Genomic DNA, 25,013 nt, shown 5'->3' with positions numbered 1-25,013 from the left:
TTTGTGTTTTGATTTCAGTCGATATATAATTGACGCACCACCAGACAAATATCTCCCAAATTCATTTTTAATGACCGGTTCGGCCGTTCTTATTCGGTACAGCATATATACACACGTCAAGTAATTTAAACGAAGAGACTAAAGACAGAGACAAATGGCATAATGTGCATACAAGTCAACATTAGCTGGACCGAATACATCAAATCACAGCAAATTCTGCAGCAGAGAGTCAGGCCGTCATACTGTTCTCCTTCACCGGATGTGCGAATACACAAGATAATGCATGTTTCATAGCATTTACAGGATTTACAGGTCAATAAATACTACACATTAACAAATAAATATCATCACAGGAAATAAGCCCTTCCTGTAGCATTACCAGTAAGGACAAAAAAAAAATCTGAAATATGTACCTGTATTAGTTGAACGACACTTTGTTGGGACATTGGATAAACACAGACATTTTAAAGTTTAAATACGCTGATTAACTTAATTTTAATACTCCTTAAAGAAGCTAGTTTCCTTAGGATCCTACTTAATGACTAACCACGCAAGTTGTACAGCTTGGGTCTACAGGAGACCATGAGAGGCATATTCATACTCAAAACTGCTATCGACAGCAATCAGAACCTCAGCCGTATTCATTGGAATAGCCACTCCCACCAGTATATTAATACTTAGCATCCCCCTGAATCCATCGCAAAAGCATCATCTTCACTACTAGACATGGTCCCTTCGATGCGTGTTTAGGTTGGTGTTCATCCACACGATTTCAGACTCAAGTACTTGACTCAACAATTTCGCACCAATAAGTCATAAAGGTGTATGGAAGCCAGAACTCATAGGGAACTCATGTTGCTTTGATGACATAAACAACCATTATCAGTCCTAAAAACACATCTACACGTAAAATATCATCTATATATTTAACTCAGCTGCTCTTGCGCTTGTCTGTTTATCTTATGTTCCTCTTTATAAATATAGTGTCACAGTTATATGCTTTATTAATTATATTTCTTATATACCTTTAAGCCCGGGAACTGGGATAGGGTGACTTAACTATTTCCATTATGTTTCAGTATATTTGAGATTTTTCTCCCGGCAATAAATATGACTGAAAGTAAGACAGGTATCAGACGCAGGTTTTCCTTAAGTTAAGGACAGACGTGAGAGGGACGGTGGCTGGAGACAGACTTCCCACAGCTCTGCGAGACACGCAAAAGTGGCAAAGACTCAGAACTGAACCCAGCTTGTGGAGGAAGACTGTTGTGCTGGTGGCTGTGAGCTGCAAGAAATGGAATGAAAGCAAACACTTTGGTACATTATTTATGAACTAAAGAAGCTTTGCATTCATAGGGGGCTTGCATCATGCAGAGTCATTTATTGACTAGTTTGTCCCACCCACCAAAGTTTACTTTCCATTGTTTAGCAGCTGTAACTGACAGTTTTACACCAACTACGGTCATCTTACTCAGCTTACTACATTTTAAACTTACAACATATAGAAAACAAAGGCATGATTACATACTTATAATGGAGAAAAAGAAAGAAAGATAAATGGAATTTAAAAGATTATAGCACCATGCAGCTCCATGACAGACAGTCACCAGAAAACACAGACCATTAAGTTACCTTGCCGGAGTGGAGAAATCACCCCAAAGGTCAGCACTGGGATTGGACTGCACCACAGAATTGGAGTTACTACTGTCCAGCTCCAACAGGCAAGCTTTAACAGAAACACAAAAGCATGCATATTCATCAAACACCATCATACATGTAAACAGATGAGACGTTAGAAGCGGCGAGTAAAAAGAGGAGAATATAAAAAAGAAAAGAAACGAATGAAATAGGGAATTCTAATTTCATACTGGTGTTTGCGCCTCCTGTGAATGATTCCATATTGTGATTGGAGGAAACAGATGAAGGGGGTGGAGCTATCTTTCCTCCAGGAGGAGGGGGGAGGAGCCCAAAGCCACCTTGTCCCTGGGAACGAGGTTTCTCCTTTTTCCTAGTTTGCTACAAGAGAGAAATACAAGAACCAAACAAATTTGATTTACCTGAAATATATTGCTTAGTTATAAATAAGTCTGCCCATAATTCTATTATGCCATGCTGATTTTGTAAATAGCAATTCAAACAAGAAAAAGGTACTTGCAAAAATTTGTATGAAGCAGAAGAGCGTTTTACCCCAATATTAAGAGTAATGGTCTGGCCCTCTTTAAACCCCAAGTCCAGCTTTGGTGCAGTATCAGGGGCTTGTGATTGTTTTGCAATTTCATTGTCTTGCTTGACCCACCTATAAGAAAGGAAGCAAACACATGAACACCAGGGAACAAAAGCAACTGGAATGGAGTTTATCTGATCATCAGAGGCGGCTGCTGCAGGTCATAGGGGATCCGCAGGTCGTCTCTTTGGAAATTCAGCAGCACAACTAAACCAAATCAGGTTCCTGCTCAACTATGGGTCCACAGCCAACATTACTTTCATCCAGACACTGAGATACACAATTAAGCAATTTCCTTCGGGATAATAAAAGTTTTTGAATTCTGATACTGAGAGTCTGTGACCACACTCTCCCTTTACGGGACACCACAGAAGGTGAGGGGACGTACTTGAAATGGTCCTGCAGAGCTACGTTGAAATCGAAAGAGTCCCCTCTGTCCCCAAAGCCAACTCCAATAAACGCACTTCGGCCTGAGGAGGAAGAAGAGGGAGATTAAATGGAGTCCCACCATCTTTCACTGAGAACATAAAAAGCAAAATTTGCCATTGAGAGCTTAGATATTGGCTTGACATGCGTTTATCATTTCTGTTAATGACATATGGAACTTCTTAGGTGGTATTTGACATTTTTGAATTGTCACTTGGGATTCTACTTGTTTAACAGTAGAAGGATTCCATTTGATACATTTCATATTATAACAAGGCTGGTATCAAAAATAAAGCATGAATGACATTACTTTTTAAACATTTTATGCGGTTACATTTGAATCAAAATGAAATATTATAACAGATCCTAAACAACTGAAACATGAGAATATGAATGTCTACTTTACAGCATGACCATGGTTAGATAAATCTCAAGTAGTATACAACGCAGTGCAATACAAATAAGCTATTTCAGACACAGCTAGTTAAGTTAGTTCACAATATACACACCATTATCATCCTGTATACGAATTACAAAATAGCGACTGGAATCGCTCACTGCTTCCACTGAGATGCCTGGATATTCTTCTACTGGTGCCTGAGCAAACAGCTCCCCTATAGGACAGGAGGGGAAATACAGTCAATGTATATCAAACATCATGTCGTTCAGTGCATGATAGCAACGCTTAAAAATACTTCGCCACTTTATACCAACTAACACCCACGTAATACTGTCATTATTATTTCTCATGCTTCCTACATTTATCAGTTTTATCTGTGGATAGCCTTCAAAAAATAAAATAAAAGCCAAATACGGTGGGTAAATAATTTACACACAAATTTATCGATACAGAGGCACCCAAATAAAATGGACAGATAAGCACCCACATAAAATCAGCTAGGCATTATATACTTAATTTGGAACCTTTAAAAAAATATATTAAATAACAGAGAATTTAGATCCAATTTTCACCACATCGACTACCAGAGCATATGAAAAAGGTAACATGCAGATAGCTTAATGATAAGACAAAAAAGCCCAAAAAGCTTAACGTCACTAATTTGTACATTTTGGCTAACAATCAAACCTGTCTAAATATAGCCAACGGTATGAAATAACCGTAGGTGGCTTGGTACAGACTGTCTGTGTAGAAATTATTGTACGTGAAAAGTTCAAAACAAAAACCTCTGAGAGCATATACATTTAATGATTACACGTGGAAAATTTATGATGTTCTTAGTAACAAGTTATAATTTTCTTTACCACTGCAGAATATACTGAGGAAAAGCAATTTTACTTCCTACAAGTGCTTTCCAAAAAAGGTTTTGTAAATTAAGGCAGAGGTTCAGACTGAAAGTTTGACATTTTTCTTGTCAGGTTAAGGCTGACCAGTATATCAAATTTTTATAGTATACAGGATGAAACAATACCGTTTATATTGATATACGTTTGTTGTGCACTAAAATTAGGGCTCTATTATACTATTATACTAGGTTGTAAATGATGTGACAGCTTTGGTCGTGACATCGGCCAGATTCCCAGAAATCACAGCTAAAATCAAACCATTCAGTTAGATGCTGTTGGACAGGGGCGGAGGGAAGGTGAGGAATTATTGTTACTCCGCTCATTTCGTTTTTAAACATTGCCAAACGGCTCACAGGTTAAAAATATCATAAATTGCAATATTTCTTTTGATTTGATTTTTTTCCCCCACCTTCTGTTTTTGAAAGCAATGTCATTAACTGAGACGTAGTGGAGTGAAATGCTTTTACATCATACGGCTTTATCTGCTCCATGCAACACAGATATAGGCATGATTTATTTTTGTCTTTATTTAGAGACTTCTGTTTGGAATAAAGAAAATGCCTTTCTGATTATCTGTATATTTGCAAACACTGAAGGAAGCTAAGGAAGCTGTGCATGTGGATGTGTGAATGGTGTGGATGTGTGAATGGTGTGGATGTGCGAATGGTGTGGATGTGCGAATGGTGTGGATGTGCGAATGGTGTGGATGTGCGAATGGTGTGGATGTGCCCTGCCATAGATTGGCAGCCCATCCTAAGCTGATCCCTGCCTCAAGGATAGGCTCCTGACCCCCCACGACCCTGTATAGGATAAGCAGTTAAAGAAAATGGATGGATAGATGGATGAATGGAAGGAAACCCTATATCTACATTTCATTTTGATGACACTCTGTTATACTAAGCGTTTCTGACATCTCACATGTGGCTCTGACTTAAAACTGAACATTTAGCCCACTTCATAGAAAATACCAAGCTATACATCATCACTCGCTATTCTGCCGAAAAATACCAAGATATGATTTTTGGTCCACGTCATGCAGCCCTGTGTCAAGTTAAAAATAACACTGATGTTCTGTGCCAAAAGGACAGCTCTTCAATCCCCCGCAGATTTCACTCAACTCTAAATTCCCTTGGTGGGAGACAGTTAATTGTTGTTACAATAATGTCATGTTTTGCCAGACCGGCTACATGGGCACATTTGCACTAATTGCTTTTCTATTACCTCACTTGAGCAGAACAATGGGTCTCGTCATTCTTGTCTTCATCGTTCAAAAGCTTGCTCGCCTCCAATTTCAGTGGTCAGCCAGTTTCTTTTACTGATTCATTCAAATTATTGAGGTTAGCACAATCTGTAGTTGATTTCTACCATCACCAGTAATAAGTACGTTACATGTGTTGAGGTATCACTGAATATTATTCTATGTTTAAGATTATAAACACTATTTATTAGTTTTCTATTAAAAACTATTACAAAGTGAATGCAATAAGCTCTTATATGTCAGTTATGGCTCAATTCTGGATATAAGGTATAATGTAAAGCAAGTAGCAAAAATATTTAATCCACTAGCACTGCTGATGTTATTTCTGTAGTTCAATTCCTCCCTCATAGTTCTTTCCTTTTTTTGATAGGTCAGTGCAGGTAAATGCTTCAAACAGCATGAACACAGATTTTCCAGAACCTCCAGATAGCGCAGCTTCTGAAAAGCACACATTTTACAGTAACATCGTACTGTACCAACATCTAAGCAAACTGCCAGCCAATCAGCAGCAAGCAGGTGGCGGGGGGAAAAAAATGCAGTAATGTACACTAAAAGTACACCATGACTCAATGTACTGCACAATTGAAGGTTATTAAGAGATGGAAGTAGGAAGCCATTTCTCAGTTTGACAAGTTTTATCCACCCGTCAAAAAAGAAAAGCTTTGATTCAGACACAGAATGTGAATTTCCAGAGAGTTTGTTTTTCTGAATATACCAGTGGGGCAGCACAAAACCAGGCAATGGATGCCTCACATAAGGTACACGATCTGTAAGCAGCACCTACCCTAGAGGTGCTACACTCTGAACAGCCACCAACATCCTATCTGGGAAAAGCTGGGTGTGAACATCAGAGGCATCACATGTGTGAGGTATCATCTACGAGCTACACCTCGGCACTCACCTGAGATTTTGTCCTCCAGTTTGATGTAGGCCACTTTCCCTCTCGCAGTCACTCGCATGCGCCCAGTCCAATCAGGCGTGTCCAGCTTCCAGTCCGCTGCCCTGAGGCAACATAAGTGGTGTCAACAAAGCCGTGACAACATCACAAAGCGGCTCCTGTGCCTGAAAAAACATCCCACAGCAGCCCTACCTACCAATATATCTCAATTCATGTATCTTTCTATATATGTGCATACAACTATATGTCAAATGCAGTTTACAGACTAATTCTTCTGAATTTCAAAGGCTACTGGGTCTAAGTCATGGTTCTATCACCATTTAACATAAATATAATATAGGATCACCCAGTTAAGACACTGGGGATAAATATCATGTCACCTTTGCTGTTAGGGAAGGCAAATACTATGCAATAGCTGGAAATTAAAGGTCACAATCACCATGCTAGACCAAGAACTTAATAAGGAAGAGCTACAGGCCTAGCACTGGGCCGACTCATGTCAGACTCGAACCAAGTGAGCCTATATAATAAAATGTAAACAAGATATTCACAGGTACAAGGGCAGATGCATCTAACAACTATTGTATAGGCTAAACAGTGAGTAAAACACTAAGGATTTCACTAATAAGGTGATATAATAGATCATAAAATATTATATAATGGGATTGCAAGATGACCGCCCAAATATTTATTATCCGGGCCTTTTAAATACCGTAATACCCTAAAATAACCGCAACTTACATTAGTAAACGTTTGTATCAAAACAAGCAACCTATTTAGCAACCTATCTATTGCGTATTTGTATTGTATAAATAACCAGCAGTGAATTTTTCATGCTTTTATTTTTTTTCCCAATAAATATTACATTTTTATTGGGAAAGACCATTAGCGACACCGTACGTAGCATACTCGTTAGGTCGCAAACTCCCATTTGTACACCAGAAAGGACAGACTTAAATTAAATACCAGTCTTTGCAGTTAGAAAGTATATTAATCTGGCTGCCATCCCTGCGTAATCAAAGAATACGGCAATCGTTGTCGTATGGTCTGCTCCTTGACCTCCTGAATGGATCTACAGAAGGAGCAATCGTTATCTGCCGGCTTGCTTTCGCTCCCTATGATGCATCCTCACCTCCTGTGCATCTCCATCCCTAAACACGCCAAGAAAGGCGCATTACCAGAGAGATACAGGACGCAAGCATCACTGCTGCTATTGTCAATGAGTTACAATAGCTGTCAATATGAAAATCGTTCATACTAGGCGTAGAATTAAACAGGTAATACAAGAGAACTCGGAGGAACAGTTAGGCCGACCGAATAAGTTAATATTGAGATGAGGCTGCGTTACCTGTATCCGCGGTTCGATGCTCTCGGCGGAATGCGGTACACATTGACGTCGGGTTTCACGCACAGCACCGACTCGTACTCACCCTCGGTTGCCATCTTGATTTTAATTCAATCGGTGTTTGTGGCAGAATCCGAGAACGTTAACGGCTCCGGGGACGTAATGAACAGTATAAAGGCGCAACGATAAATCTGAGCAACATTATCGAGATCTGCTGCCCATGTGCAAATTATTAAGGGTAATATAGTAACAACAACAAATGTAAATTGACTTTATGCGGCATTTATTGAAAATTCACTATTTAATCACCAGTAATTGTTATTTTCCATACGAGATGTGGACCGTTCCAACTACTTGTAAAGAAAATGCCTGTAAGAGAATAGACACAAATAAAATTGCGTTTTTATTTTCTGGTTTATGGCACACTTCGCATGAGCTACATCAGCACCTGCAAGACTCTCTTGCCAGCTTTTTAGGATAGCACTGTCATGCATTTGTAGAAAAGCTGCAACCTCAAAATCTCTTTAGTGATTGTTTACCAGTCACGATAACAATGTTTAACAGATAGTAAGTCTCTCGCTTTAAATGGCAGGCAGTAGAAACAGAGTTTAACGGCACTGCATTAATGCTTTACAGTATTCGGTCTAAGTTCAAGTTCTGGATTCAAGTAGGAGCACCATTTCCATATTTTGAGAGCACCGAAAATGGAGATAGAGTTCTTTCTCAAAGTCCAAGGAGTGCAAACGCGTCTCTCAAGTCTTCGGTTTCGCAAGGCTGTGAAATAAAAAAGAAAGGGAAAATAAGTGCATTAAATAGTCACAGCTCCATTGAAAGCCAGTACTTTACAAGAATCACAACAGATGCTGTATAGTAGTTATATATAATGCACCTGATCTATCATGTACATATGTAGACATGGGTATATACAACATTTAACATCCAACAAATCAAGTTAACAATTACTATTTGAAAGCTGGATTATTGTTATTTATTATGATTCCAATGCCCTATGCCTTGTGTGTTCTGGGTTAGGTTCCAGGTTCCCTGTATTGCATAAGAGGTTGGAAGATGGATGGATTCTTATCACCTGTAGGATGCGGGTCAGTTTTCTTGCCAGTCGAACAGAGTTTTGATGCAGTCCATCCCAAGCTTTGAATCCACGTTCTTTGTGAGCTACAAATGTCTGCCAGCAGTAGAAATAGTCTGTAGTAGAGAAAGATCTCAGTTTAGAGGAGCGATTGTGAGCCACAAATCTAGTAATTGCACAGCGAAAACAGTGAGTATGTTATGCAATTAACTTCATCTGATGAGCACCTTTAGATGTCTTCTTAGTGAAAATGTAACCTTGGGGCTCCCCTGCCAAATTTAACATATAATTTTACATATTCAACGGCCCCTGTCAAGTGCTGCCCCCCCTGAATCTGTCATGGTATCTATGCCCCTTTGACGCCCCTGATGAGAGGGATTTATCCATCATTTCTTTCCTTACCTTTGTAGCTCATAATGGACAGCTGCACCCCGGTTCTCTTTAGGGTCCTCAATCCTTCTCTCTCATCACTGTCTTCATTGTCGCAGAAGTACAGACGCGAGCAGAAGATGCGCAGCTTGAGGTTGGGGGTTTGCCTCAGGAAGCGCGCCAAGCGGCAGGAGCAATCATAGCAGGGGGACCAGGAACAGAACCAGGTCACAGAGTAAGAGAGCTTTGCTCCTCCTGGACCTGAGCCCCAGAGGCCTGGACACAGCGCCCCCAAGTGTCGAAGGAAGAGAAGCTGCAGAGGTGAAGGAAGAATAATGAGAAGTGAAATGAGTGCTCAGTGGGTGTCTTCACTTACTGCTCAATATCAAAACATAGACTTCAAGTACAGGCATGGATTTTCAACAGTGTTCAGCAACTAGTGTAAAAAAAACAGTCCATTTCATTGGGGCAGCTGTCAGATACTTTTTAAAGGCTACATTGACTTTAAAGATAGGGAGACAATCTTTGGGCTATATTTGAGTCTTGATCATGAAAATATCAGATTACTGAAGAAATATTGCTATGGCATGTTATAGTCTTAGTCTGGCATGGGGCTCAGTGGTGAGCAGCATGACTTACCTCCAGGCCTGGGGATGTGATTCTCACCTTGGCGGTGTGTGTGTGTGTGTGTCTCTGTGTGTATGGATTATGTTTATATTACATTGTGGGGACCAAAAGTTCCCCACAATGTAATAAAAACCTGTTATTTTGACGTTTTGGGGACCATTTTTCAGGTCCCCAAAAAGATCTGTGAATGTGATCAAAAAAGCAAAAATACCTAAAGTCTCGTATTTTGTTTGGTTACTTATGGTTAAGGTTAGGACTGGGCAGGGGTTAACGTTGTCATGTTGGGATTAAAGTTTTCCCCATAGAAATGAATGAACAGTCCCCACAAAGATATAATTACAAACGTGTGTGTGTGGAGTCTGCATATTCTCCTTGTGGGATGTGAGTGTCCTTCAGTACAAAGACATGTGTTTAATCTAATTAGCATATCTAAATTGCTCTTGGTGTGTAATTGTTTGGTTTTATATGTGTGCTTTGTGATGGACTGGGTGAAGCCCTGTTTTGTTCTCTTTTCTGCCCTGTGACCCTGATCAGCATAAATGGTTAGAGGATGGATGCTATTCTTTTATTAAGTATTGTATAAAATGTTGGGGCAAAGGTCAATGATAGTCCAATTACTCAAAGATGATCATGCAACCCAAATATTCAACTAGTGCGACTCTCCAAAGAGATCTTGGGCTTCTATCAGATCTTACTCCCACATGCAGCTGGGTCTGTTGATGTCCAATCTCTAGTCTGTTTATTCTCGCCCACCCACCTCCACGTGACATCCAGAGCGATTGCGTAGATGTCCAAAATCAAAAGAGAGAGTATCTGGACCATCCCTCCTCTTCACTACAAAACATAGATAGGTCTCGTGTCTCCCTCTTGCCCAGCGCATGTTCTTGTAGTGATAAATAAACTTCTTTTGCGTCAGAAGCACACTGCAGCAAACGGAAGTAAAAGTCACTCTACTGTTGCATTAATATATTTGTACAAGCCAGTGAATGAAAAAAGAAAACAATACTGAAATAATGAATAAGCTTGCATGAAATCAGAATTGGGCAATATATCCATAATAGCTCAGTTCTGAGATGCCAAGGAGATTTTCTGACATTTTGCTAATAATGGGCTGGATTATTAATAATTACACTGAGTTTGTTCCAGTTGCATCAGCTTACATTTATGATTAGCCTGCTTATGAAGACTCTTTTGGTATCTGAAACAACTGCAGCAAATCACCTGTTACTCATTCACAGCCCTCCAGCCCTCTTTCTCAGTTTCACTCCATTTTTGCAACTGAAACTAGAGAAAGTGCCCTGACGGGCAAAACAGCTAGTATTTGCAGCCAGAGCTGAGCACAGGGGTTAATATGATGAGTAATGCCCTTCGAAAGAAATGCAGGCTACACGAAAATAGAAAGTGAGCTAAGTAAGACAGAGGTTTGGAGAAAGATGGGAAGACAAAAGTATAGTATCAGATTTGCTCACCTGTCCAGTTTAGTGATCATTTCACACGATAGGACTTCCCCGCTCAATCAATCAAGCAAGAACTGAACACATGAGCAGGGGAGACAGACAGATTGAAATTCAGATATGGGGTGGAGGGGTTCCTGGTTGGGCAGAGAGATATTCAAAAAGAGGGGAGGCGTGATCAATTTGAGTGGAAGGCGCTTAGACGAAAGACAGACCGAGCGACAAAATACACAATTTGTCATTGCAAATTATCCTTCACGGCATTACAAGATATTTAGTGGTTAAAGAACATGGTTGCATCACTGATTTACATATATTTGAAATTATTTATATTTGTGTTTTTGGAAGAATAGGGGTGCATGTTTGCACAGATGCATGTGAAGCCTTTGCATTAATTGCAGTCATTAAAGGCTTATATCCCAAATATACAGTATATAGCAATAAAACTGGTCAAGTGCATCATTTGATGTAAATTATTACCAACTCTTTTCCAGTATTTAAGACATGAGTATCATTAAATGTTACGTTGCAAAAGAATATTGCACAGTTGAATTAAACCATTGCTTAAATGGTTTGGTTTTGTCACTATTTAAAAAAGCTTCCAGATGCTTCTTTGTGATGTTGGCTGTTTTTTTTTTTTTTTTATTCATCCTCAGGTTCCCCACCATTCATAATAAGGGAATCAGCTATCGGTCTCATTTCCAGTCTCTAGTGCATATCCCACAGTAAGATGCATGTAAGTTGCCTCAGTCAATTTGCATTGTTTGTTTATTTTTTATCTATACTAATCTGCTTTTAGTGAGGCTCTCCTATGCAATTTGCGGTTTGGGAATTTATGGTTCAACTGGATCTGTTTTTCAGGGAACGCCTATGTGTGCCTTAAAGCCGATTGACACATGTGGAATAGATTTTTCCGTTCCTCGATGTACCCAAGTACTGCCCTCTGGCATGTGCTCCGCAAGTGACCTCTATGACCCTTCTGTGCTTAAGCACATGGGGAGGAATCTCCAAATGTTTCTGTATGGGATGCGGGACAAGCTGATGTCTGTGCTTGAAACCGTGAGGCTCTACACTGTTAAAAATGTGTGTTGGAGAGCATTACAGGGCATTTAATCTGACGATGAGAAACGGGAGATCAAAGCAGGAAATGCAGAGTCATTTTTTCCTAAACCCACCCACACTCACATGCACGCACACACAAACAGAGAGAGAGAGAAAAAAACAAAACCACAGTCACAAAAACACACTTTCCAGCACCATTAACTCGCATCTGTTTCCTGAAAGCAAATATAGTTATACACAATTTGTTTTTACAGCCAGGTGCTTTCTGAAGCTGACCGACAGCAGCTACAGAATAGGCAAAAAAAGTATAGAATATTGTATATGTAGTATATAGAGAGAAGGCCTATTATTACAACTACAGTTCAATTCTGTTTAAACTGTCAATTAAAACTTGAAGAACTGAAATTGAAACTGAGCTTGTGTTTCAATGTTTAGTGGCACTTATTCACAGCATTTTTACCAAACCACCTTCAGGTGTTCTACCTTTACCCAATGACCAGAAGCTTCTCCCTCCTGTGCTGCTGTCTTTCCTGTTTTCACTGTACAAATATCCGGCACTGCGTATGAGGTTAGCAGGCAGAACCGTCTGAGGTTTACAGGGTGCACGGGCCCCGGTCTGACCGAAGCAGGTACACGAGCTAAGGTGAAAGCGGCACCAAGCAAAAAGTCACTCCGCCCACACACAAACGGTCACAGACCACGCTTACACATCTGTGTCGCTCACCACAGGCCTGAAATCAGCCATTCATGCAGGGGAGGCAAAAGCGACAGAAAAAGCTGCACAAAATGCTAACTGGAAAATATAGGCGGGGAGTGGTAAGGAGTGAAAAAGAGAAGATTACAGCACGTTTGCAGACTCACAGCTTTCAAAACCACAGACGTCCTCAGACAAGGGGCCAGGTGTTTGGGGAGGGGGGAGGACCCAGCCGAGATAGAGACCTACGCAGACTCACAGTAACCGCACGCTTCCTCAAACATACACGGCAGGGTGCTTATACACCTCACAGTATACTTTTACAATATGTACAAAAATATACCCATTTCTTCAGCTATTGCTCAGATTACACTGAACACACGAGTGCTAACTTGGTACAACAGTGCGACAAAAATTAACATGCATTTCAGAAAAGTCTAAGTAAAAAATTTTGTGCATCTACGTCAAACAAATGTGCTTGCAAGAACTGCACCAGAAAAGTCACAACGAGACAAGGGCTCAGGCACAGGGCAGGAAATAACATTTATTGGGGACCGGGTTCCCGTCTTTGGGGGTTAGGGCTGGTAGAACACAGGCCAAACAGAAAACATAAAAAGCAGCTTCAATGAGGAAGAATAATTATGGGCAATAACAGGAAGAAAATGCTAAGAGGATACAGACAGCTGTCCGCCTGTAGTTGGGTGCACACCAATCAATACCACTGGATGTCAAGAGGGACATGAAAATACATCAACATAAAGAAGCCAGGTAGGCTGGTTCCCCTTCCTGATGCACAGGTTTTGAACTCTCATAATCTTTCTGTGAGCTTCTGGCACGTAGCAGGAGGCTTGATTCATCATGGTAACTACTTTCTCACTTCTGTCACTGTGATCCAAAATGGGTCTATGAAACTTCACGAGCTTCAACCTGCATGCTCAGTGTCTCACGTGTCTTTAAGCCGAAACTTGGTTGGCAGTTTCCACGTTCAACACTCAGACAGTGACGAACGCAAGCTTTGAATGCTCCTATTTTTAAACTCCTCTTATAGTGGTTGCAACTGAAGCCACATTCAGAGCAGATTGGAAAAACAGGGGCTGTTAATCTACAGCCATGGGAGTGCAGTTATACTTAAACCATTAGCTTACAAGGGTTTCAATTAAACTGTCACAAGCAACTTAAAAAATAAACAGAAAAAAAAAAATGAAAATACAGCAATACAGTTATGAACACCATATGACGGCAGGACAATGAGTCCTTCATCCCCGGAAATGCAGAAGGTGAAGCTCACAGCTAATATCACATCATAATATCACAGCCTCAAAAGCAATAAATAAAACCATTAAAATAATTAAGATGAAAGTACTTAAGACCTTTATGTCTTCCCTAATCTCTTTGCAGTTCAATCAGACCTTGTTTTCATCTTTTCAGTAGTCTTTAAGATAGCCAGCTAAAGATGAAAGCCTCCCAGCTTCCATATCCCTTTATCCCTCTTTATGTTTTGTATTTCCACCTCACTCCTTTCCGAACAAGTCCTTTACAAACACACGATTCACCGGAAAGCCCATCCAGCTCCTCTCCTCCACTATTTCCCCTAATTTATCTCCTTCCAGCTCTCCCTCGGTCAGATCCTCCTTCTTGCAATAACCAAGCTTCTGAAAAAACGCCATTGCGACCTTTGAGGCGATGGGCACATGCGCACACACCCTATTCCGGCCCAGAGCCTTCTCCTGCCTTTCCACGCTCTCTACCAGAAGCCGGCCCAGTCCCTCTTTACGGTACCAGCATTGAACCACCAGTCGGCAGATCCTACAGATGTCCTCGCTCAGTCCCCCCTCAAGGGCAATGCAGCCGATGATCTCGCCATCCAAGACTGCCAGCCACACCTCCCCCGCCTCCCGCTCCCTCGCATCCATCTCCCTGGATTTCCCTTTCTGACATCTCCCTTTGTCCTGAGCCTTGGTGCTGGTGCCCACGTTCCCCTCCTTCCGCTGGACATAGGGGTTCTCCATTGTGCAGTCCCCCGGCCCTCTGTAGCTGCTTCCAATGTAGTCCCAGTAGGGCTTGCTGGTGCCCAGGATGCCGAGTGTGCGTGGGATAGTGAGCTTCAGGTAGATGATGACCGCAAAGACTGGTAGCACCAGAGCCAGAATGAAACTATGCAGGAGGCAGCGCAAGACGGACGACGCAATAGCGAGGAGCAGGAGGGCCAGCGGACGGGTTAGGAGGTACAGGATCAGCCGATTCTCCGAGCCCTGCGATCCTTCCTGGGAAGCAGCAGGAATGAGATTTATAAAACACAAAAGCTGTCACAATTATCAATACCTGAGATCTGGAAAATTTAATTGAGGCAAGGCCTTCAGAGACAGGGCTTCAAATCCCGCACGTGTCCTAGTTTAGTGATTATAGAAGATGGATGTATAATTGAGGCGAGCGTGTGAAATACACTTATATGAAGTATTGTACTACCCATAAGCACGTCCTTTATCAAATATGTCACAAGGATCAAGCAAGGGCATAAACAGGAAGAAAACAAGGACAAAAACATGATGAAAGTGCCATCTAGTGTATGAATGAGGAGACCACCTTGATGAGCTCTTTAACTATGTTTATATCTTCTTCCTTCATCCTTCGAAGCGCAACCTGGCTCAGCTCCAGCTTCCCCATCTCCTGCACTCAGAGAGAGCTTTTTGATGGCGTTGAAAAGAATAAAATTGAGAGGTCAAACAGAAATAAAATTGTATCCTAACCGCAGAGAGGTCATTTCACACATTTCCGAAAATCGCTTATTCCTATACCTTTTTATGAAATGGTTACTATGAGGAATCGCATTTCCATCCAATTGCAATAGATTACAATATAGTAACTGAGAAAATGTTTAAACATTAAGCATGTATTTAAAATGAGCTCGTTACGCAGCTCAATTCTGACCTCTATTTCTGACTCCTTGACTTTACGTGGGAAATCATGAGTAATGCTACCCGCTTATTAAAACCACTAGCAATGCAATGGAGCTACCATTCAATAATTAAGTGCACATACAGCTGTCTATTAACTATATAGACGATATCACAGAGACGGGGTTAGGGACCATGTGGGGATTAGCTTACACAGCAGCATCGCATATTTTTATGTTTTTACGGATTTCCGAGAAAGGTCGTTCATAATAAACTGGAAATAACTACGAAAATAAAAACAAACAATATGCCTCGTAGTCGGAAGCCCCCATACCTTTCATCCAGTTTAATCGGAATGGGGAATCAAAACTGCCTGTTGCTAAACGCAACGTTGGTCGGCTCTTTGGGCCACTAAGACCGAGGCGACGTTTCAAGTTCTACGGCACGAACCCGCGACATGCGTAGCCGTCCTGTTCCATAACAGCGATTATACGCTGACGTATTTGCGTTAGAGAATACGGCGTAGCCAATCTTTCTCGAAGATAGCGGTAGCGTAACGAACGCAGTACGTGAATTCCGACCCTGCGTACTTTGCAGCATATTGGTCAAATAACTTCGCTGTTGTAAATATGACGTTAGTGACTTAACCGTTAAAATATTCAAGCGTTAGAGCATTGCTGCAGCATAATTAGGTACAAAAAATAAGTTAAACACTGAATCGTTATGTATAACTTCGTTTATTTTCATGACCATATCTATATCAGTATCAATGATACTTAATCCAAGCAAAATATAGACAGTATCATATTCACAAAACGTACTGTTCTCTTAATACACACTCAAATTTGTATTTTTATTTGCTCCAGTCTGCAGTCATTTGAGTCTTATCCATCTTCACCTTTTATTAACCACATGATTTACAGCTTTTTTGCACGAACATTGTTCATGCTTTTTTCTTCTGTGGAGCAATTATTTGATCCTATTTCATTAATAATTTATTTTTTTGCTTTCTATCTGAAGCAATATTAGTCCATGGTTTTGCTCCGAGTTAACATCATTAAATTCTTCATAAGCGTCCAAATGCCTTAGGGAAATACACAAGCACACACCCTCATACACAGACACACAAACACACTCGCTACTTTGCATTGTGTGAGAACTTCCTTTAGGAGGTGTTAGAAGTAGAAGTAACAGGACCAGCAGTAGAACTGAAAGCTTGAGTGTCACTCTGGACGACATGCTGCATGCTCTCTTTCATTCCACTGCTCTCATCAATCCCTGCCTGTAACTTCACATCGGAGCCTATGTCTTCCTCCATAGCCATCCCTGTACCTCTATCTCCGTCATCTTCACATGCCTCTGTCTTTTCCAGGATACCACTCTCTCCTTCCATGGCTGCTTCTCTTAAGCTGCTGGTGCTGACTTCAATGATAACGATTTCCTCTCCCCCCTCCAACTGAAATATGCCCTCCATAGACCCCTCACCTTCACTAACTGCCCTGCCAGTCCTATTATAAGTGCCCCCTGTGTCTGAGGTATTTCCTTCACCTTCTATTAATGCAATCATCTGAACCCTTTCCCCAGGTCCTGGGGGTACCATCTTCGCATCATTCCCAAGCTCAAATACCACCTCCTGCTGGCCACATGGAACCAAAGCTTGGGCAGGGTGGCAGTCAAGACCCAGGTCATCTCTCTGAGCTGCCGAGAAAGTGTTTGGAGGATCCTCTTCCCCTCTCTCTCCCTCTGTTTGAAAGTGAAGAACAAATGATTCCCCTCCTCCATCACCCTCTCTTGACATGCCTGACTCCTGTTCTCCTTTATCAACTCCTTCCCAATTTTGCAGTAGATCCAATGAGACCACCTGTTCTGTGACCTTTCTGTCCTGTGTCTCCCCCTTTCCTTGCGTCTGTATCTCCAGGACGAAAGATCCCTCCTTTCCCACTTGCCTTCCATCCCCAAGTCCATCTCCCCCAAACTGTAGCACATAGGACTCCTCTCCTCCACCCTCAGCCTGTAACCTCTCCTTCTCCCCAGCTTCCTCTCCCTGCTTCTGAAAGCAGAGGACAAACTGCTCCCCACCAACTGCATCTGAGCATTTCCTATCTGGAGCTGTAATTGTAGGGTTACCACCCCATGTGCTGGACACAGATGGAACAGCCGCATCGGACATGCTAATGTTTTTGGAGTCTGTCGTGGCTACCGAGGGGGCTGAAAGAGAGGAGGACACAGATGAAACTGTAATTGGAGGGGTGGGAGTGGACAGGGTAGTGCTTGCAGTTATGGTGGTTGAACTTGCACCAGCAGCACTGTTAGAAAGAGTCTCCAGCAGGTTAGATGGAGCTCCTCCCGAAGGTTTGGCAGCTTTTTGCTGCAGGACAGCTTTGGATCTCCGCGGTCGTTTCGGTCGAGGGCTTCTCATCCAGCTGGTTTTTCTCAAATTCTGTGAGTTTGGCGCTGCATTCCTGACCACAGCTGATGTGACAGGAGCATTTGTGTTAGTCAGGATGAACCTCGGTTGAGTCTGTATTGTCTGAAATGGAGGGATCTGCATTTGGTTAGTGCCCAGGACTTGCTGTAGTGCAGGTACAGTTTGCACCACAGAGAGGGGCTGTGGGCTTGGAGTAGGGGGAGCAACAGTAGCGGCACTGGAAGTTGGAACAAGGATCAAGCTTGGCTGGTTACCATTAGTGGACTGGCACTGTAACAGAAGGTAGTTTTGAGACTGAGGTGGAGGTGGTGGAGGTGGAGCTGGTGTTGGGGCAGATAGAGGTATTAGTTGTAGGCCTGTTGGAGTCTGAATCATAAAATAGTTCTGCGATGTATTAGGAGGGATGTCTAAATTTGGTGGGGACAAAATCAAGGTTGACTTAGCTGGGGCTTCAGGAAAGGATATTGCGTTGGCCCCCATGTTCGTGTTCACACTGAGGTTCAGAGTCGAGGACCCCTTGGATGCCCTGGAGCCGTCCTTGGTGCTGCCCGAGCCTCCTGTGTGCGTCCGCAGGTGTCGTTGCAGATAAGAATGCATGACAAACTCCTTCCCACAGAGCTGGCACTTGAAGTCCTTGCGTGCAGAGTGTGTGCGCAGATGCAGCTGCAGGTTAGAGGAGTGCGTGAAGCTCTTGTGGCATTGGCCGCACTGGAAGGGCCGTTCACCCGAGTGTGTGCGCTCATGCTGCTTCAGGTTGGATGTCTGAGAGAAGGACTTGCTGCAGACAGAGCAGATGTGGGGCCGCACACCTGAGTGCAGCTGGCTGTGTCTGCGCAAGCAGCTGGTGTTCTTGAAGGACTTGCCGCACTCCTGGCACACATAGGGTCGCTCGCCTGTATGCTGCCGCAGATGGTACTGGTAGTGCGAACTCCACTTGAAGGTAAGCGGGCAGTAGGGGCACTGGAAGGCACGCACACCAGTATGGACCTGAGGAATAAGAGAGCATGAATACCAGCTGAATCTATTTCTCACTTAAGCATTTTAAAGCTGTCATCTATCTTTGAACCACTCATGCTCTGCGGGGTTGTTTGGAAGGCCTGGTGCATTCTCCAGGCAACACAGAGATGACAACTTGACTACCTACATGTCTTTGGACTATAGGAGATCAGAGTATTCAAAGGAAACCCAATCAAAATGGTGGAACATGCACCCCCCCCCCCCTCCCCCACACACACACACACACACACACACGCACACGCACACATGCACAACCCCAACTCCAACAAATATCAAGCCCTAAAAGTATCAATAAGGAGATACAGCTACCCACCAAAGCACCATGCTGTCCACAGCATAAAGAAAACTCCACAATCTTTCCAGTATATCCATGAGTAAAATATTCTAAATTAAAAGAGCAGTAAATGGAATAGGAAAACATTATTGAAATATATAAGGATTGGCAAAACCGAGAGTGTTTTCAATTAAAAGAAGGAAATTGAGAATGCAGATGTTTTTAAGCATTACTATACCAAAAGGTCGACTTCAAATGTTTTTACAGCTGAAGTGCAGAAAACTTCAGTCTAATTACTAAGGCTGCACCAAAACCACATAAGTGGAAATGCGTTAGTGCTGAAATAGTACAGCAACTGTATAAAACTGAGATCATCACAACAGCAAGTCAAACGCAGCAAGGAAACCACAACCTCTGCACTTTGGGGGTGCGTGGTATTTCCTGATGTTTAAAACCAGAATCACCCTCAAATGTATAATCTCACATCAAATCTTGTCAAGAGTACCCTCTTCACTCCAGAACTATTCACAAAAACCACCTTGGTGCTGGGCAGATCGGAGAGTCAGATGAGTTATGAAAGGCAGACAGCTTTAGAGCAAATGGTCCTGGTGCAGAGTCCTGCCTGCGAATGACAGACTGTCATACCACAAGGAGGCCTGCCACCTGTAGGAGGAGGAGGAAGAGGAGGAGGGGGTGGGGGAATTCCTTCTGGGCCCTCAAAACTTCCCCAGTTGTCCAAGTTGTTTTTTGGAGCTCCAACTCAAACCACAGTTTGAGCTACACACGATGGATTAGCCTCTTCATCTGGCTGATGTGCTATAACATAAAAATGCTCTTCCAGTGTCAATATACTGCTTCTGAGATCAATTATCTGGGAAATTTCTGGCATGATTTGACTATATACAATGGTCCAGACTGTTTCCAGCAGCTGTGACTAAGCAGGCTAATGGTACCGTAGTCACCAGCCTCCGTTTGGACACTCCAGGGAAATTCAAAAACGAGTGTTTCCCAACCTGGTCCTCGGGGACCTACAAAGATGCTCCATGTCCCTCCCAGCTCCCTGCCAAACAATCCACATTTTGGTTTGGGAGGACAGTCCATATTTTTGCCCCGAGAACCGGATTGGCAAACACTGGGCCAGATGATGGGATGGGCTGACGAGGAGGCATCAGAACTGCCCCGGGCTTTCTGGGGCCAGAACTCCTGTTTCAGCCTCTGCAATAAGTACCTGTCATTCTTCTGTTGACCAACACTTTGGGAATTGAACCAAACCCATATTCATCCTAATGCTTTATTCTTTTAGACATGACTACTTCCTTAGGCATGATAAACCCAGGCAGACCCACTGTAACTGTTTCTGGGAGAGGACCCCAGTAGCCGACCCCTTACCCTCTGATGGATGGACAGTAATGAAGACCTCTTGAAGCTCTTGCCGCACTCTGTGCAACGGTATGGCCTCTCTCCGGTATGATCCCGCATGTGGTAGCGCAGGCCAGACGAACCTTTGAAAGCCTTCCCACACTCGGAGCAGCGGTATGGCCGCTCTGTCGAAGGCAGGTTGACAAAGAAGCAGAACGTGCCGGACCAGGTCAGTGTCGCTGAACTGGGACAGCAGCAAATGAAAACTATCTGAAGCTGAGATGATGGACAGAAACCTACCACTGCTGTTGCCGCTGAGGTTCTTGTTACTTCCTCCTTTCTTCTGGCCCTTGTTTCCTCCACGGCCTGGCTTGGCCGTCTCCCTCGTCCCCTCCTCCGTCACGGCAATGAGGCTCACGTGGATCTCACGCTCTGCCTCCTCCCGCTCTCGGCCCTTGGCCCCCGGCGAGGTGGGCAGGGGCAGGGAGAGCGAGAGCGACGGTGGGCATACGATCTCGGCCTCGGCCTCGGCCAGCAGCCTCTGCTCGGGTGTGTGGGAGTGCTGGTGTGTCAGCAGTGATGACAGCAGTGAGAAAGAACGGTCGCAAGCGGAGCAGCTGAACTGTGAGCGAGACTGCGACTGTGGGTGCGATGGCGTAGACGAGTGGGCCTGTATGGGACGGAAGGAGAAAGGGGCTTTAAACCAGCCAAAAGACCAGAGAGGGGACAGATCACACCAACCAACTCTCCATCATACAAAAACAAGCAAACATAATATCAACTTACTTTCACAGTTACTACTTTTAATAAGAGATTATTTTTATGAGGACTAATTGGACTGTTAATTGGATATTACTGCAAATGCTGCACTTATAGATAAATGACTAGTTATTTGATGATACAGTTCCCATAAAGAATGTTACAGATATATCAGCAGGAATCAAGTTGGTCTAGTTGTATGCCTCGAGCAGCCATTTAATTTAACTCAAATAATCCTTCACCTATTTATTCAGAGCTAGTAAAGATAATTAACTGAAATAACTGACCATAATTAAATTTAGTTTTGAAAAACTGTTTTAAGAAAAAAAGGACATATATGTTCTGTTTCCAAGCAGTAAGAAGTATTTAGAATCCATAAGCAAGATCTCAGGCATGATGCACACTGTATTATCAAAACTGACCATCATTATTAGGCAGGATTAAACTCAACTGGCCACAAAGTCAAAGTAAACAGTGAAACATTACTTGTCTCAGACACATACCTGGCTCAAGTGTCTATTTAAGCCACCCACGGTCTTGAAGTTCTTCCCACAGTAGGTGCACTCTGTAGAGCCCCCTACCCCAGCAGCCGCTATGGTGGATATAGCAGTGGCGGGGGGCAACTGGGGCACTTCCGTGAAGCTCTGCAAGAGGTCAAACTGGGCCTGACTTTGGACTCCGCCGTCTGCAGCTCCCGGCAAACCAAGCATGTCGGCCGCACTGTGGTTATTCTCTGAGCTCGTTGTGGTCTCCACTACTTCCTCGAAGTCCGCCAGCAGAGGCCCCGCCCCCACCAGCGCCACCCCTCCCTCGGTACCAGATTCATCACCGGCCCCGCCCCCTCCCTCGTCCGTCTGCCCCAGGGCTCCCAGGTGTAGAGCCTGGTGCTCCTCCAGTTCCGTGTGCGTGCTGAAGGTCTGGCTGCAGCCTCCACAGCTGTAGAGCAACACGCCAGCGCCCCCAGTGGTCACATCAACTTCAGCGGTGACGTTCTCACCTGGGGTGAGGGTCAGCTGGGGCATGAGCGCCGGGTTCTGGCTCGGGGCATGATGCGAAAGGAACACCTCCCCAACCCCCACTCCCACGGCGGCCTCCTGTGCCACCAGTCCGACGACGTCGGTGATCCCAACCTCCACACCCACCTCCACGGAGGTTGCACTCTCTGTAGGCGGGGCTGCCTTGCCCCCACCGGACCTCCCCTTACCCTCCACATGGGAGATCCGGTGCAGCGCCAGGTTGGACGAGTGGGTGAAGGAGCGGCCACACTCACTGCAGATGTAGGGCCTCTCGCCCGTGTGGATGCGCATGTGCTGCCTCAGGTTGGTGGACTGCGTGAAGGCCTTGGTGCAGACAGCGCACACATACGGCTTGAGGCCCAGGTGCACATTCTTGTGCCTACGCAAGCTGCTTGAGTTCTTGAAGGCCTTGGGACACGTGTCGCAGGGGTACGGGCATTCACCTGTGTGCTGCCGCAGGTGGTACTGGTAGTGCGAGCTCCACTTAAAGGTGAGTGGGCAGTAGGGGCACTGGAAGGTCCGCAGACCAGTATGCACATTGCGGTGGACCTGCAGACAGAGAGGCGAAAACACTATAAGCCAGGGCAAAAATTAAAAAAAAACCTAATAGGAATTTCGTTCCCCTTCTAAAGAAGATCTATTCTTTAATTCAAAAAATGCTGAGTACGACATATCGAAATGACCTCCCCAGCCACAAGTAAAAACAATTCACCTGTAAAAGTGATGAGCGTTTGAAAGCTTTACCACAGTCTTCACACTTGTAAGGCTTCTCACCCGAGTGTGATCTAAATCAAAAAGGACATGTCTTCAATAATACTTAACAGCTTGGTCCAATAGCCATGGGCAAGAACGCCATGGAGATGATGGGTAATTGTGTTAATAAACAGAACAAGACATGGCAAGTTCCCTGCTGTGTCAGGTAAGCACAGAAGCCTGAGGGCACCCTACCTCTGGTGGTAGAGCAGGGCAGAAGAGCCCTTGAAGGCCTTTGGACAGAGGTTGCAGCGGTAAGGCCGCTCATTGTTGTGGCTGCGTTGATGGTGCGCCAACCTGGAAGACCATTTGAAGCTCTTCCCACAATCCAGGCACTGAAAGGGGTGCTCAGGATTCTGCGGCGCAGAGGCAGACTGGACGATCTCCACACCTGTGAGTACCACTCGGCTAGCTCCCTTCTCCAGCTGCTGCACATTCTCCCTCTCCACGTCCTCATCTCCCTCATCAGCTGCTGCCAGCAGGGGAGGGAAAGGCGAGAGTGAGGTGCGGGGCTCTGATGGCAGAAGCTCAGTCTGCACGACTAACGTGGCAACAGTGTTAGCCATCCTGTTTCCAGGGGTGGGCATACACAGGATAAACGGTATCAGCCTTCCTTCTGCATGTCTTTCGTGGGTCTGTGTTTTGCAGGATGACTGTTCTTTCCGTTGCTCTGAAGCTTCCACCCCTTTTTCATCTTATGCCGGGGTCTTGCGTCACTTTCCGTGACTGGTTATTGCCTGGTTTGCACCTTTATGGATGAAAGTGGATTCATATTAGCACAATAGAAAAACACAGATGTGCTGCTTAAAATACAAAAACTCATATCAAATGTAACATCAAGCATACAACAACCATGAAACCTGGTCCCCAATACCCCACTGGGCATCCAATCTGAGATGTGACACTGCAAAGAGGCACTAATATCTTGTTATAGTAGTACTGGCTACATACGGTTACAATTCCTCATATGAAAATAATTTTTAATAGAAATTTAAATACTTATTTTATCATTAATTTAACTGTGTCCTATAACTGTAGGTACGAGTAAACGGTCCAAATAATCCAGCTAGTGGTAGCACGTTTTCCATGCACTTTTATTGTCGGCCAATAAAACTAGCACCTTCCCCTTTAAATTCCACCTCCTCCCCTTCCCTCCTCCCTCACTTTTTCTGTATCTGTCTGTATCCTTCGTCCCCGAAATCGGTTTCCCAAAACACACAAACATATTCATACACATTTATGAACCCACCTCCACGGTTCAAACCATGCCAAAGATATGAACAGGATTTATGACAGACAACAATCCTCTGTCAACCGAACCCCAACAAAACCGGCCTTCCTCAATCAATTTGTCTCGTTTCATGCGAAATAAAAAAAACGACCTATGATATTTTGTATCGACAGGCTTAATAACCTAGTGTTAGTCCGACACTTTTAGTTTTAAGATTATTTATACTGTTGTGGTATATATCTACAAAGAACTGAGTCCGCAGTGTTCGACCATACAACCTTAACAATAATATCGAGCACAAACTAACTAGCAGTCACCCGCCCGCTGTCACCTCGCAACAACGCAGAAATCTATTGGTTGACCGCGGCCCTGCTTCTGGCGTTTTCATTGGCTTAATCGTTGGCAAGCCGAAACGACTGTCACTGAGCCTTAATTTCGCAGGAGCAGTATATGATATATCAGTCTTTCCGTGCAAGTGAAATATTTACGATAATAAATGGAAAATTGGTAAAATAAAGTAAAGATGTAGACTC

The 25,013-nt window shown here is 43.6% G+C and overlaps 4 protein-coding genes and 1 long non-coding RNA gene across 9 annotated transcripts; 1 reads left to right on the top strand and 4 right to left on the bottom strand.

The window, feature by feature from the left end:
- Positions 1 to 51: 51 nt before the first annotated feature.
- On the bottom strand, positions 52 to 7,594 carry necap1 (NECAP endocytosis associated 1). 3 transcript variants are annotated; one of them, XM_023815478.2, is made up of 9 exons: positions 7,460 to 7,594; positions 7,244 to 7,262; positions 6,115 to 6,215; positions 3,160 to 3,264; positions 2,613 to 2,694; positions 2,188 to 2,296; positions 1,869 to 2,016; positions 1,633 to 1,726; positions 52 to 1,285 (listed from the first exon to the last, which is right to left on the bottom strand). In XM_023815478.2, exons 1-9 carry the CDS (start codon positions 7,500 to 7,502, stop codon positions 1,234 to 1,236), a joined length of 753 nt encoding a protein of 250 aa, XP_023671246.1. In that variant the 5' UTR covers positions 7,503 to 7,594; the 3' UTR covers positions 52 to 1,233. The 3 variants fall into 3 exon arrangements, with proteins under 3 accessions (XP_023671246.1, XP_023671247.1, XP_023671245.1); XM_023815479.2 differs by having other exon boundaries at positions 7,542 to 7,569; XM_023815477.2 differs by lacking the exon at positions 7,244 to 7,262 and having other exon boundaries at positions 7,460 to 7,590.
- Positions 7,595 to 7,760: 166 nt separating this feature from the next.
- On the bottom strand, positions 7,761 to 11,141 carry aicda (activation-induced cytidine deaminase). Its single transcript, XM_023815482.2, has 5 exons — positions 11,009 to 11,141; positions 10,297 to 10,462; positions 8,946 to 9,225; positions 8,544 to 8,659; positions 7,761 to 8,230 (listed from the first exon to the last, which is right to left on the bottom strand). Exons 1-5 carry the CDS (start codon positions 11,026 to 11,028, stop codon positions 8,180 to 8,182), a joined length of 633 nt encoding a protein of 210 aa, XP_023671250.2. The 5' UTR covers positions 11,029 to 11,141; the 3' UTR covers positions 7,761 to 8,179.
- LOC111845808 (uncharacterized) lies at positions 7,892 to 12,390 on the top strand. 2 transcript variants are annotated; one of them, XR_002838731.2, is made up of 5 exons: positions 7,892 to 8,023; positions 8,489 to 8,556; positions 9,032 to 9,233; positions 11,650 to 11,729; positions 11,855 to 12,390. It is a non-coding gene; the product is annotated as an uncharacterized lncRNA (long non-coding RNA). The 2 variants fall into 2 exon arrangements; XR_011993072.1 differs by having other exon boundaries at positions 8,489 to 8,732.
- An 878-nt stretch (positions 12,391 to 13,268) lies between these two features.
- nat14 (N-acetyltransferase 14 (GCN5-related, putative)) lies at positions 13,269 to 16,267 on the bottom strand. Of its 2 annotated transcripts, none has more exons than XM_023815458.2 (3): positions 15,978 to 16,267; positions 15,333 to 15,432; positions 13,269 to 15,013 (listed from the first exon to the last, which is right to left on the bottom strand). In XM_023815458.2, exons 2-3 carry the CDS (start codon positions 15,411 to 15,413, stop codon positions 14,261 to 14,263), a joined length of 834 nt encoding a protein of 277 aa, XP_023671226.2. In that variant the 5' UTR covers positions 15,414 to 15,432; positions 15,978 to 16,267; the 3' UTR covers positions 13,269 to 14,260. The 2 variants fall into 2 exon arrangements, with proteins under 2 accessions (XP_023671226.2, XP_023671227.2); XM_023815459.2 differs by having other exon boundaries at positions 15,333 to 15,416.
- A 97-nt stretch (positions 16,268 to 16,364) lies between these two features.
- znf628 (zinc finger protein 628) lies at positions 16,365 to 24,807 on the bottom strand. Its single transcript, XM_023815457.2, has 7 exons — positions 24,499 to 24,807; positions 23,445 to 23,997; positions 23,209 to 23,281; positions 21,984 to 23,045; positions 21,022 to 21,391; positions 20,752 to 20,906; positions 16,365 to 19,058 (listed from the first exon to the last, which is right to left on the bottom strand). The coding sequence occupies exons 2-7, from the start codon at positions 23,834 to 23,836 to the stop codon at positions 16,809 to 16,811; spliced, it is 4,302 nt and encodes a 1,433-aa protein (XP_023671225.2). The 5' UTR covers positions 23,837 to 23,997; positions 24,499 to 24,807; the 3' UTR covers positions 16,365 to 16,808.
- Between the last annotated feature and the right edge of the window lie 206 nt (positions 24,808 to 25,013).

The sequence above is a fragment of the Paramormyrops kingsleyae genome, chromosome 9, assembly GCF_048594095.1.
Source record: "Paramormyrops kingsleyae isolate MSU_618 chromosome 9, PKINGS_0.4, whole genome shotgun sequence".
NCBI lineage: Eukaryota > Metazoa > Chordata > Actinopteri > Osteoglossiformes > Mormyridae > Paramormyrops > Paramormyrops kingsleyae.
This window is presented reverse-complemented; position numbering and strand designations above follow the sequence as displayed.